Genomic DNA, 13,964 nt, shown 5'->3' with positions numbered 1-13,964 from the left:
TGGGTATATATTTACGATCCTGGTTTCTAATTTGGCTCGTTTTGTAATTATTATTATAATTTTCTCCGTAATTCTTATTTTAATTTTCTCCGTAATTATTATTATAATTCTCTTTAGTATTCGTTATATGCTCTTTCCTTTATTTATTAATTCCTATTTATATTAGAATTTTTGGTAAAAAATATTATATTATAAATGTTAACTTGGAGTAATTTTATGGTCATCTTCTTAATTAGTTCCAATAATTTCGTCGGGTTACATCTTTCGATATAAAACCGGATAAACTTATTGTTAATTGTAAAAATACAAATAAAATAAACGTATTTAACTAGTAAATTAGAATTAAATTTATTAATTTTAACAGCTATTTTCCGTTTACTACCTTTGTTAAATTCCTTCGTAGTTTATTTTTAAGTAAGTTCTTATTTAATATTATAATTTATACGTCGTAATAATATTTTAATATTTTTAGTAAAATCGAAAAATTAACTTCGGGGGCCTTGTAAGATTACGGGTCGGGCGGACTTTAGAATAAAAAATTAATATTATAATATTTCCGGGATTGTTTTGGCCGTTTTCGTTTATTGGGAAATATCTAATATTAATTTGGAATTTTATTTTTGTTTTTAAATTTGTCCGGTTAAATTTCTTTTTACAAATATACTGATAATTTAACTGTGACGGGCGATCCTCTTAGGGAAACGGTTAAATATACGGTTTTATACTTCAAATAAATTAAATTTTGGAATAATTATACGGGTTGTTTAAAGGGAGGACCATGGCGAATTATTTAATACGAATAAGTTTTTTAATTTTTTAACTTATAAACCTATTTAATGCTTAAATTGGTATTACTTTAAGCTAATTACGGTTTAAATAATTAGTATTTTCGCTTGAGGTTTTTATTTTAACACCGGAAAAACCTTATTTGCAATTCATTAAAAATCTTTTATATAATATTTGTGCGATTCCTTAAATGGTGCATATTAATTTGCTTAGTTTTAAAAGGCTAAATATGTTACGATTAAAGTATTGGGGTTACTTGTTCTTATGGTAAAATATAGTGGGTTAAAGCAATTAAACGTTTAATTGGGTAATTGGGGATTTTTAATAACTGGGGTGAAATTATAATCGTTTTCAAATGAATACTAAGGTTAATTAAAATTTAATTGCTGCTTAACAATCCTAAAATCGAATTTATCTACATAATAATAAACGTGTTTTATATAAATTATATTCCAAATATAATTTTTCTAATTTTATTAAATTGGTAAGATCACCTTTTTTAATTTGTTATAATTTCAAAAAATTATTAAAATTATTCCTTGGCAACTACGTGGCGTTACGTAACTCCCTTCCTTAGGTAATCCTGTTTTTGTCGGTCGGTGATTTTCCTGGACGAATGTCGTTAGGAGGGGTGTAACCCCACCTGGCCTCTCTGGTACCGGCCCAATTATCTGGTCGTAACAAAATAGTTATTATACTTTATATAATAAACGGGCCGCGGCCTTTTTAAGTATATAATAGACATTATATTTACTTTTTTAAACATTGTAAAATTCCCAGATTTTCGTCTAGAATAAATAAAATAATTGAGGGAATTAAAATTTGTGCCGGTCGGATTTCGCTTTTTAATATATTAATTATAATTTGAATTTTAAAATTTGGAAAAAATAACCTAATAATAATTAAATATTCGCTTTAATAATAGTAATTAATATTGCTCTAATAGTTCTTTAACGGAGGGTATAAGGTAATTTTAAGGTTATAAAATTGAAAACTAATTATAAGGATAAATTAAATTATATAGTGGGGAGTAACTTTTCATTAGCAGATAATAAAAATTTAAGCCATTTTTATATAATTATATGCATAATTAAGAATTAGTTATTAAATACGTGTACCGATTTTATAATATAATATTTTTAATCCGGACTACTGGAAATGCGGGGTAAAATTACGTAATTAGTGTTTATTACGTGAGGCTGGTTAAACCGTCTGTTAAAATTATTTCTTATATTTTAAAAGAATTTATCCAAATGCGATAAAACCGGGCATTAAATTTATTACTTCGAAAATTATAATATTAAATTATATTTTTTGTTTATTTTATTTACTTTATATAAATAAGACGTAAAATTTAAAATTTTATACGTGTATAAGTTTTATTTATTTATTTATTTATTTATTTATTTATTTATTTATTTATTTATTTATTTATTTATTTATTTATTTATTTATTTATTTATTTTCGGTGCAGGGTAGCCTTATAAACTCGGCTGCTCTTTATAAATCCCTTTATAACTTTTATTATTCTTCTTAACTTTTAGGTCTTTTATAAGATTATTATTCGGTTTTAAACTTAATTCTTAGAGAGATTTAACGTTTAAAACCCGTATGTTTATAAGGTGCGGATATTTATTTCCATTAAGTTTTTTACGCTTTATTTAATGGGGCCATTTTCAACGGTACACGCATTTAATTTTAACATTTTAAAATTAATTATAAAAATAATATTATCCCCAACCCTAACTTGCGACAGCATTTAGCAAATTAAGTTTACAAACGTCGTCATGGTCCGCTCGTTCATATAATAAGTGCCAGGTTTTTTTGTGTGCATTTATATAAACCCATTTGTACAATGTTTTAATTATTTTACTAAGCAAACCCACACTTTTTTGGTTTTAATATTTAATTTTGGGTTAGAGATGTTTAACTGGTGCACGTGAATAAATGGCATTAAAAAATTAACAGCTCGTGTTTAATCTCCCTAAATATTTTCGCCCCGGGGCTTAAATTAGCCACAACATTAAATACACCCGACTAATTTTTAACAAAACCATCGGCTAACCTATTTGTTTGTTTTTATCGCCTTTATTCCACATATTACAACTGTGGGGACTTTGGCCTCCAACGGACGAACTTACGCGTATCGTCGCCGCCGCCATTAATCTCCGGATGACGGATTGGGTTGCGGGGTGGGCGGGTCCATCAGGAAAATGGTTTGGCCTCCAAGGCCGTCGTCGAGGTCATGATGTTCGAACGCTGCCAGAAAAGACACTCTCTTACGTTTCCAGCATCTTGACCGTCGTTATAAGCCGCGACTGTTTATTTATGGGCAGACATGCGAGTGGGTAAATTACGTAGCAGCGATTTTAATAAATCTTTGCAGGATTGTAAATAGTTACCATGTATGAGAATACCGTTATTTTATTATATTATTTTACCGATCGCAGTTATTACTTTATTCCTATTAACAACGACCTTCAAAATCCTTTGCCGAGACCCTTAACGACCTCGAATGTGGTGGTTCAACGGGAGTACTTAGCATAAAATCCTGCTTCGCCTTTTATCCGTCCCCGCCCCGCGAGGGGCCACCATGTCTGGGGCGCAGTAGGCCGACGCCGGCCGGCCGGCCATGGGGCTGTTAAAAGTGGTGCAGGGTAATGGGTGCAGGGTAGGGTGTGCAGGGTAAGGAAGGCCCCATATCAAGTGGTACGTAAAGCAAAAAAAGAAAAGAAAAGGAACAACACTACTGCAAAAAATACGGTAAATGCACCGGCAAACCAAATGCTCCTATGTTATTTATTTTCCTTGGCGGCTCATGAATCGGTCGCTGGCGGGTGTAATATTAGATGTTTAATTACCCAATTATTTTAATAATGTTTATGGACTTGGCAGCAACGGCACTTTTATCGAGGATGTTAACTCGCCGCTTAAAGTTTCCATAAAACCCCCGACGAAGATCCAAATTAGTATTGGAAGGATCGTGTAAGAGTTTTCTTATTTTAATTATAAATTAAAACTTAGTTTTGCTTTGAAGAGTTTTTTAAATTTGTTAATTAGGCATAATCAAACCTTTAAATTTAATGTCTTTCAACAAAGTTTAAGACAAACTAATTTAACAATGACTTTGTATACGTTTTTAATCTGGTGGCATATAATTTGGCGTAATTTCTCTGGCCCCATAATTTGGACCAAATGCTGTATACTTAAATGTGCTTTATTTATGGGCATTTATTCGTAATATTAAGAGAGAATAACGAGAGTTTGGAATACGACGAAAGAAAGGGTGACTTTTGGCGTGTTATTTACAGTGTTGCTGGCGGTGAGATTATGGGATCAGCTCCCCGGCGAGCAGCCACACCAAGCTCGACATGGGGCACGCGCTGCTCCTCCGTGCAACGGTCGCCACTGACAAGACCAGCAGCGCCAGCCTTGTCGTCTGCGGGCACCACCGTGACGCGCGTATTAAAAAATTCGTACAAAAATCATGATCCCAACAAATGATTGTAATATTTGGAAGGCTGGACTATCCAGCAATTACTTCATTCCACTTTCTTTATAACGCCCGTCTTTATTGGGTGGGAAAGCCGACGCACAGCAACGTACACATGCATCCTCAAATATAGGGTGGAGAGCCATATATTGAGTTGAGTAGCGCTCTCAAGTCTAAAGAGCGGTGCAGCTCGTTCATCGTGCTCCCAAAGCTGATCAACGCTAGCTGTATTATGATCTGGAGATTTATCTGATTGCCTAATGCAACAAAAGTTTTACAATATATTTATTAAAGGTTAATGTTGGGTGGGCCAAAAATATCTGCTGGAAAGCCCAGCGCTATTTGGAATGCATGCATGAAAAAGGCCTCAGCAAATCCGCAACCGCTACCCGTGCGACTCCGGTAATCCTAAATGGGTGTGAAAGTGGCGGGTTTCCACCGGCCCGCCGATTGCAATGTGGCGGTCGACGGCGAAAACGTCCAACAAAGTAAATAGAGTATACGGTCCATCTTAAACCACCGCCGGAAACCCGCAATTGCCACACCTTAAAGAATTTGGGGTATGCCACGATCTCCCTTAAAAACTCCCTTTTCGAACATTGGAATAGGAATCACGCTGTTGTGACAATGTGGCCGATGGTGAACCCCAGCGACTACCCAGCTTTCCCTCCTTAACCACGGACATACAGGCCCGTGGTCAACCCGGGGCTTGGCGGCAACCACGGCTGCGGTGGACCTTTCCCAGGTTATGGGGGCGGTGCTTCACGGGGCCAGTTTTCCTCGAGCCCGACGGCTGGCAGCGCCACCTCCGGCCAATATTACCGCTTTCTCCTTCTATTGGAGGAGGCCACCCTTCACGGCGGCGAGGTGGGAAACGCCCAACTGGCGCCCTCGGTGAGACTGCCGTCGCTTGAGTCTCCTACCTTAACATTCCGTGCCCGGAGGATTGGGACATTTTTATCAGCCCGAGGAACACGCACCTCCTCCTACGCGCTGGCGCCGAGATCTCCTACCTCTGCGAGCCCAATTTCGGCCAAAAGGTGGATACCCGGAGTCCTAGGGCATTTTGATTGTCAACCTCATTTCAGTTCCCTTCGTTATTCTCAAAAACGTGGGGATACTTGCTGGGCTGCCCCGCTAGATTGCCTGTCGCTGTTTCGTGGTGGCAAACTTCCACCAGGCTGCAGACGTCCTCAAATTAGCCTGCACGCACCTCACATGCGTTCACGATCTCCCAGGCCTCGACGCGTTATGGGCGGGCCAGTGCGAGGGCAACCGCATTGCTGACCACGCGGTGGACTCGTTCGGCGCCCACGATGTGCACCCTCATGCACACGTCGCTTCCGCAATACCACCTTGCGTTTCAAACGCGGCCGCCTCTTTCTATCAAGGGCTTTCCGCGCCAATATTCGTCTCCGGGATAGGGAGGTCCCGGACTTCACCACCGTGGAAGACATGGCCGTCGCTCTAAAGGCCTGCAAGCTTGGGGATGCCGGTTTGACCCGCTCCAAGGCACTGGCACCTTTTTTCTCGCTCCAGCCGCTGTTTATATTAGATTATGCAATGTCTCCCGATATTATGTTTTCATTATGTGGCGCTGCTGTGCGCTCGACTCAACTTTTCCTCGTTTTGGTGCGGCTCGTTCTTCGTTTCAAACAACTGGGGTAAAACGTTCCAACTCTGCAGTTGGAACGTGGGCGGCCTTAATTGCGGTTAAATATACGTCGAAGTTAAAAACAACTTCGCCGGGCACAACCTTACCGTCTTTTGCTTCCAAAATACGAAGCTAGACACCAGCAGCACCTTCAAGGCGAGCTCCTTTCCTCCCTGTGGATGCAGAAATTGTACTCAAACACTCAGTCGGCGCGTTGGGCCGCATTATCACCGCCTAAAACCCCGGATTTTCCGCCTCGTACATGATTTTAAAAACATGTGTTTCCTCACCACCCAGTCTGTGCTACACGCCCATAAGTCCATTATCAACATCACGAGTGTTACGCGCCGTTCACCCACGACCTGCGGCCCACCTTTTTGCCCACTTGGTTAACCTCGCCACGGTATATTTCCGGGCGCTTTAATTTTTGTGACGGTGATTTTAACCTGACCAGGGACCCCGCTAACCATAATAACCCAAATCCAACGCTCCAGCGGCTGCGTTTTCAATAATATGATCGACGCCACGCTGCTCGACGACATACCGCTCCAAAAGCGTTTACACCAGTCAATCCATTGGGGTAACCTCACCCTGGTGCCTTTAGACACGGCCTTTATCAATTCGGCGTGGGGCGGTCTTTTTCTATTCCGGCCTAGTATTGGTTCCCCGGCCCATCTCCGACCATATCCCCATCGTCGCCACAACGTCGGTTACAACGCTGGTCTTCACCGTTTTCCGCTAAAAGCAGGCCTGGGTCTTTGAACGTTTAAAGTTGTTTATAAACTCGTTTAAAAGTTTTCTCCGTAAGGCCTCGGGCACTGTTTAAATTAACGCGTAAAAAATAATGGCCCAAATATTGTTATTTTCGGCGTTTTTGTGTAAACCGCTATGTTAATGTGGTATATGGTCGTTTTAAACGGAATCTTTATTTATAAAAATAAATTGAACATATTAATAATACCTGGGTTACGTGTATCCTGTTGAAAATAGTGAAATTAATGCCTGTACCGTTAAGGTCTTCTTAGTCCCGGAGCAAATTATCACGAAAACGATGATAATAAAACGAGGCCGCTATATAAATACGATTTTGATTGAAAATTTCAAACGAAGTGCAAAATATAAAAGGCACGGAGTGCTAATTTAAACCCACGCGCTTAAGCAAATAAATAACATCCATGACGCCACATTGCGGGAGGTGGAGCTAACCACGGTTGGCAGTTGCCCAGGTACGCCATTTATGAATACGTGTTTTATAAAGGTATGAATTTTCAAAATAAATGCCGCTAAAAAGCTAATGTTTGCTTTATTTAATAATGCTTAAATTATAAATAGTAGATAAATACTTTAACGTCTTTTATTACGTAATAAAATCAGTTTAAAGAATACAATAAAAGATTTAAGCCTTTACAATTATATTTATTAATAGCAACGTTTGGATTGCTTTTAAGTTTATTAGCCTACTTTTTTACCTGCTGCATACAAATAAATATTAAAATCATATTAATAAAAAACTTCCGATTAATTTATTTGTTGCCAATATTTAACAGTCGAACTTTCGCCCTGTTATTGCTTTTCCCCGATCTTTTCTTCTACCATTTTGCTTCATATCGGCACCTCAAAACTTACGTATTGTTTTAAACGAGCTTTACGCTCTCAAAGTTTATTAAAATGCATTTCTTTATTACCGCCGCTATTTTTTTTGCCCTTGATTCGGCCGTTAACGCTACCCCTAACCCTGGAAACACCTTGGCCAATCTTCAAACCCGTCAACCCATTTCCAAAACTGCCGTCGGTGGCAGATTAAACGCCAACAGACCATATAAATCCAAACAGTGCGCCCGCGAAGACGAATACTGCAAACTGGCCGACGATTGCTGTTTGGGCCTACTTTGTGGCGCTCATGGATGTTTTGAATTAAAATATATGTCGCCTTAATACGCGTTACAACCAAAGGGCTGGGCCGGTATTAGAGAGATTAGGCGGGGTCCCACCCCTCCGGGCGACGGTCGCCCAAAAACACCTAAGGTGAAACCCGGGATAATATATGGAAAGAATTACATAGCCCTATGTAATTGCCAGAAGGAAGGATTTGATATATTTGTGAAATATCAATTAAAAATCACGAATCCAACAAAGTGGACAAATTACAAAACATTATTGGGAACATTGGGAAGCATCAAATGTATTGAAATTTATATTACAATTAGGCCTTATGTCTCGTCTAAGGCCGAGTTTAGACGTATTCGAGACTTATTAATATAGCACCTGTGTAAAAATATCGGAACCCACCAGGGCCAACTCCCCCTCCCCACCTTGGTGGTTACAATAAAATTGCACACCTACTATAGCATTGTAAAATTATACGGGGAGCCATAACACCCCTTGGTCTCCCCTTAACTCTGTCACTGGCCCCCCACTACTTTCTAAAGTTATGGCTGGTATAAGGCCTCAATCTCCCGCATCCCCTCGCTCACGGGTCTCCTTTCGATCTTGCATCCGGCCAACCTTTCTTTTGTTCTGTTTTTATTTTTGTCATTTCAGAACGTCTCTCTGTTGCCATCTTTCATGTCTAGCTGTGTGTTTCAGCACTGCCAGGCATGTTAGTTTTAAGCCATGTTTAATAAAAGCCGTGGATACAGGGACACCAGGGGTAAATACATCTTTACCTAACTGTGATGGCTTTGTGCAGTTAATTCCCTTCATCGCCAATCCTGCAACGCTGTATTTCCTCTACCTGTTACCCTTATTGGCCCCTTATAATCTTGTAACCTGGGTCTCGCATCTGCTTCTATCCCCACATACGCCGACTTTGTCGGAAAGGATGGCCCAGAAGAGGGAAAAGAAAATGCACTTTAAATATTCCACAAGTCTGGAGTGTTTAATAACATGCGGCAAATTTAAACGGGCTGCATTTTCAATTTTTGGATTTCTGCTGCGGTTTCGAGGCTGGCCAGGTGTGGCTCCTGGCCCGCCGGGAGCAGCGTCTCGGCGGCCAGCGACTTGATGACATTGGTTGGCTTTTTCGTCCGATAACAAAGCGATGCGCGCGCGTATGTGGGAACCGGGCCGCTCGAGATCAACTAACTAACTGATGTTTTGGAGTCGAGTACGCAAAGGAAAAAACTGGAATTTAACAACTGTTTGCAGTCTAACCGATTCCCGGCTTTTGTGGTATGGGCTCGTTCATTCAACTGACGGAAGGATTTATAACGAGAAATTCGGCCCTCACGTATGGCACGAGTCTCGTGCTGCCTGCCCAGACCAAGGACGTGCAAAATAAAAGGACGCCATCCCTATTAAATGTAGCAGCTCTAACATTGCTTTATTAATTTTATTATATGTGTACGGCAGTGTCCTCCTTTATGTTGTTTGTTCCCAATGCCTATTTCGGCCAGCCCCGGTGCCGCTGTCATTGTGAAACCACCCTCGACGTACCGGCGGGCCTCGAAGCTATTGTCTGGCTCACGCCGGTGGCGGTGGCCGCCGCTTTTGCCACCAGCACATTTGGTTTGTCAATTTTATTAGCCTGGACTATAGCGTTAGCATCCAAGTTTGCAGCCACGAGTATACGAGTATCTTGGTGCTTTTATCGAATTTCTTTAGCGCTACTTCAAAGCCTGACCAATTGTAGCCGACGTGCTTTTTCTTCGTCCTCAATTGCTGTTGTCTCAACAAGCCTACCTGCTAGAAATTTGTCGAAGACAATAACCAAAATAACCTTATTTATAGAGCATATTAAAATACGAACCTGATGGAATTAATAAACAGCAACCAGCGACCTCCCAACCCCGGTAAATTTTCAAAAGCTCCAACTGGGACTAATTGAAAGCAGCACTGGCTATCCCACGGCCGGCTTTTACCCGTCATCCACTCGCTTGGCTGCAAGCCCATCACGCCCACAATAATGTCCCAGCGGCTGTACTCGCGGCTTCCCGCCTACTTCTAACCGCCGAGCCATAGACCCCGGCCTTTCTTACTGCAGACAGGCTTCCTGTTGCGGATCATCCAGCGTTCCCGCTGGTTCAACTCCCTCGGCTCTTCCGAAATATTAGAATCGGTCGATAATGCGCCGAAGGCTAAGGGTCTTGGTAATAACCTGTTTCGAAATAAATTCGGCCAAATTGTTACGAAAAAAAGATATTAGGTTCTTTTTAAGCTCGGCTCGCATTGAGTTGGCCAGTGGTTTTGGTAAGAAGGAGCTCGGGGGTTTGGATCCCATAATCCGTGTGCCTACCTTTCATGGTAACGGTATTAAAACTGTGGTGGGTGTTGGCGACAGCAGTCTTTTTATTGTCGAGCATTTGTCAAAATAATGGCTAAATAAGTTGAAAGGGCTATTACGGCAAATAAATAGGTTGGCGGCTGCGGAATCTTGTTTGGTGGGAGGCGATTTTAATGCCGAAGGATTTGTTACATCATTTCGAATATACTGACAGTTTGGATAGAACTTTACAGTGGCAAAAAAGACTTTAGGTAGGCGCCCAAGAATAAAATTTATTGAAGTTCCTCTAAACAGCTTTTATAGCTTCCATCGTCCATCCGGATGATTGCGTCCCTCGGCGTCCGGTTGTGTAGCCGCATTATTAGGCGCTGGCAAATGAGAACCCTGATAGTTTGTTTTGCGTGTCGAGCTTGAAGCTGGACGTTTTGCAATCGCCATTAACGCTGGTCGCCTTTTTATAACGACGTTCCTAATAAATGTGTTTGGCGGGCTAGCAGGCGAACAGTTGTGTTCGGCAGTAAATCTAACGCGACGGGTTTAATAGCCAACGTCGCACTTGACTGGATTCGAACCGCCCGTTAATGGGATGTAACCATCATCGTCGCGGTTCTCGAAGTCTTAAGAAACGGCTGCAGGTCTACCTTGAAGTGGAAGACGGCCGTGAAGTGGCCCCGTTCCGTGTACCGGGTGCTGTCGGCCCACGTCGCCACGCCGGCGAGCGAGCGTCGTTGGTGTTAACGACGAGCGAGCGGTATGGCGAGGTTATCGGGGCATTTGTAATCCCGCATAAAGGGGCTAAGTTGGTTGAGGACCGACACGAAAAGTTTGCCAATGGCGGGATTTCCGGTCAGAATCAAAAGATTTTCGAAACTGGAACTTGGTTCTTATTTATTCTTAAACTCCCAGCAATGTATACATTTACGGCTCACTGGCTTTCTATAACGGAGTACGATAACCGGGTTCAACACGTGGGCGGTGCCCCGGCCGGCCTTCTTCGGTCAATTTTGTGCTCCGGCACCACGAGGCCCTGGCCGAGTACGGCCAGGGCAATGATAGTGGCTGCAGCGGTAGTGATGTTGCGGATTTTCATCTTTGTATAAACTCCTGAGATTTTGGAGGATTTTGGCCCTTTTCCTGACTAGGTATGGTCAACTGGGAAACACTGCCAAGTAGAAATTCAGCCTCGTGACCCTTGCGCTGCATGCTGTCATGGTGGGTGAGATCGCCCGAGGGAATATAGTTAAAGATGTTAAAGTTGGACTTGGGGTGGGTAGGAAAACTCAAATCAGTTTAAAGCGGTCCTCGTTCAGAAGACGGAGGGAGCCGAAATGCGTGTATCTCGGGTCGTACCAGTTTGCGAAAAGAAGAAGTGGTAGGTGTTAAACCAGCTATAATCCGCATGACCGCGGGAGGAAAACTTGAGGGGCGTGATTTTGGTATGCCGGAAGGCGGCCGCAGGGGCGCCAAAGGTTAATATGAGCATGGAGCCGTCCTGTCAAGGGAACCGCGCCTCCTCCACCTAGGCGCTAACTTCTTGGGAAAATGCTTTAACTGCGGTCTATACAATACATTGTTCTTATTTAGTTTGTCCTGCGTACTTGCGTAGCAATCACAGGCGCATACAGATGATTGAGGTCAAGGTTAGGACGAAACCACGGCATTTACATTGTTGGTTTACTCACTCAGCCAATGGATCTTGTATAAGGATGCGAGATCCCCCCAGCCAACGCAAAGTTCATCAAAGAGCGCTGTCTAAAAAGTTTCGCTTATGTATTCTAATATTCGTGGCAGGGCTGGTGCAGTCCCGAATCCTCGAAACGAACAAAACAGCCGACCTCCTGCCCAAAATTCGCAGTGTACTGTCTTTTGTTCCCTCTCATACTTCCCAAACGTGGCCAAACATTAATACTTGCGCGCCGAAAGCGATTTGGCGTTTTTGAAGACGTTCGACGAACTTCTCCGGGTGGATTCCAATGGGGAAGGCGATGGTTGTGACAAATAGGCCGGCGAATTAAATACCGTTGGAAATTGTTAATGCGGGCATTTATAAATTCATTTAGGTATTCGGGACCTGGGACAGGTTACATATCTGCCCCGTTACCCGTGGAATCAACCCAAGGCTTTCCGCTGCGGTTCCTCGGTTGGCGATAATTCTACTCTTTTGTCGAAAGCGAATGCTGAAGCTCCGGCCCAGCTACCCAGCTACCTCAACGAATAACGAAACATTTGGCAAACCCAACATGCTACAATTTATTATCAGAAGCTCCAATAAAATCGGACTCCATGGGGCTTAATTTGTCAACATTGAGATGGTGGGCCACAACCGGCTAAGCACCAGCATCCACTCAATAAAGGAGCGGTTTCTGGACGACAAACAAGGGCAATTTATTCAGATGATTTATTTTTAAGTGACAGCCGCTTCGTTAGTTTATCGTACTCGATCAGGTATCAATCCGCCGACGTTATAGAGCGGTCCGGGAATGTGCATGCATTCAAGATCTACAACGGCCCGGACAGGATCACGTCAACGAAAACCAAAATCACATCCGCAGCATTGACCAAATTTTCGTTATACATTAATGGCTATGCCACCAGCAAAGGCAGAAGACTAAAGCGGTCCATGCAGGAGCTGTACAACCACGAGTATACCCAACATGTCCGTATCGGCATCGACGATTGGATTTGGCTTCGGTTTAACTTTAAGCGAGAAGATGACCACACTACGGAACTTGCAAATTAGACGTATAAATTGGCAGAAGCTGTGGACAGACTGTTAAAAGCGCAGGTGCATCGATTATCGTGTAAAGCGGAATAAGTAGAGGTGGGTTTAATATTCAGCAGCCAGCTGATAGCAGTAGTGGTGACTGGTCTTAAAACCTAGCTGACTGTATACAAACACGATGTGAGCAGCTTGTAAAGAGAACCCTTGAACCTTTTTTCTACAGTCCAATGCAGTTGGGGTATTCGTATGGCATATGAACCCGCTACTCAAGCGGCATGCTACCGGGCCCTCGCCGAGCTCCGTACTACGCCAGTGGATCAGCTCGCCATGGGCCTCGAATGTTATAAGAGCCCAATCCTTTACCGCGGGCCTGATACGCCATCGTGTCAGCGGCGTGCGCCAAGCTCTCCATTGATTTCGGGCTGGGCTCCGTCGACGTCCGCGCGCTGCTGGTTGGCCGCCAGCATTGCGACGATTGACGAAACATGTTGAACAAAGGCGTGTTTGCAGAGTTGCGTGCAATTTATGAAGAGCCATGTTAAACCTAGACTCACCTTCGTACTCAGGGGTCCCGGGTACAATTACAAAGCTTGAGTCTGCGTCACCTTACACCACGTTAATTTCGACGGCCGAATCGGATGTCGTTTTGCTTCTACTTACTCAGATTGCAATGTTTTGTTTTTTATATTATGAGCACCGGGTTTGCCTTAGTAAAATCATTTTTCAAAGGCGGCCTTTTGTTTCCGATTGGCCTTTTGTCTCTTATTGGCCTCCTGGAATCAGAATTTATATTTACACATTTTTGCCCATATTTTTCATCCTTGACAATATTACGCGCGTTGTCCTAATAGGTTATAAGCGCGCCACATAGCCCAAGCAGGACAACAAACGACAGCACGACGACAACTTCAATGACTAGACCCAGCAAAAGACTTCATACGAACCTCGATCCGTCGCCTCGGCCGAGTATAGACATCAAATACCTTGGAAATAGCAGCAATGTTGGAGATATTTATTTCAGGCCTGGCACGTGTCGGCGTGGCAGTATGCAATTATCGGACGGATCTAGGATGCTGGCCAGCCACTG

General features: G+C 42.5%; 2 protein-coding genes across 2 annotated transcripts; both read left to right on the top strand.

Annotated features, from left to right (window-relative positions):
* Positions 1 to 4,734: 4,734 nt before the first annotated feature.
* On the top strand, positions 4,735 to 5,750 carry PgNI_00004 (uncharacterized protein; the record flags this gene model as incomplete). The annotated part of the gene is made up of 4 exons (XM_031120090.1): positions 4,735 to 4,767; positions 4,832 to 4,839; positions 4,969 to 5,173; positions 5,421 to 5,750. 4 exons carry the CDS (start codon positions 4,735 to 4,737, stop codon positions 5,748 to 5,750), a joined length of 576 nt encoding a protein of 191 aa, XP_030988078.1.
* Positions 5,751 to 7,601: 1,851 nt separating this feature from the next.
* On the top strand, positions 7,602 to 7,868 carry PgNI_00003 (uncharacterized protein; the record flags this gene model as incomplete). Its single annotated transcript, XM_031120089.1, has 1 exon — positions 7,602 to 7,868. The coding sequence occupies one exon, from the start codon at positions 7,602 to 7,604 to the stop codon at positions 7,866 to 7,868; it is 267 nt and encodes an 88-aa protein (XP_030987942.1).
* Between the last annotated feature and the right edge of the window lie 6,096 nt (positions 7,869 to 13,964).

This window comes from Pyricularia grisea (genome assembly GCF_004355905.1).
Source record: "Pyricularia grisea strain NI907 chromosome Unknown Pyricularia_grisea_NI907_Scaffold_1, whole genome shotgun sequence".
NCBI classification, from domain to species: domain Eukaryota; kingdom Fungi; phylum Ascomycota; class Sordariomycetes; order Magnaporthales; family Pyriculariaceae; genus Pyricularia; species Pyricularia grisea.
This window is presented reverse-complemented; position numbering and strand designations above follow the sequence as displayed.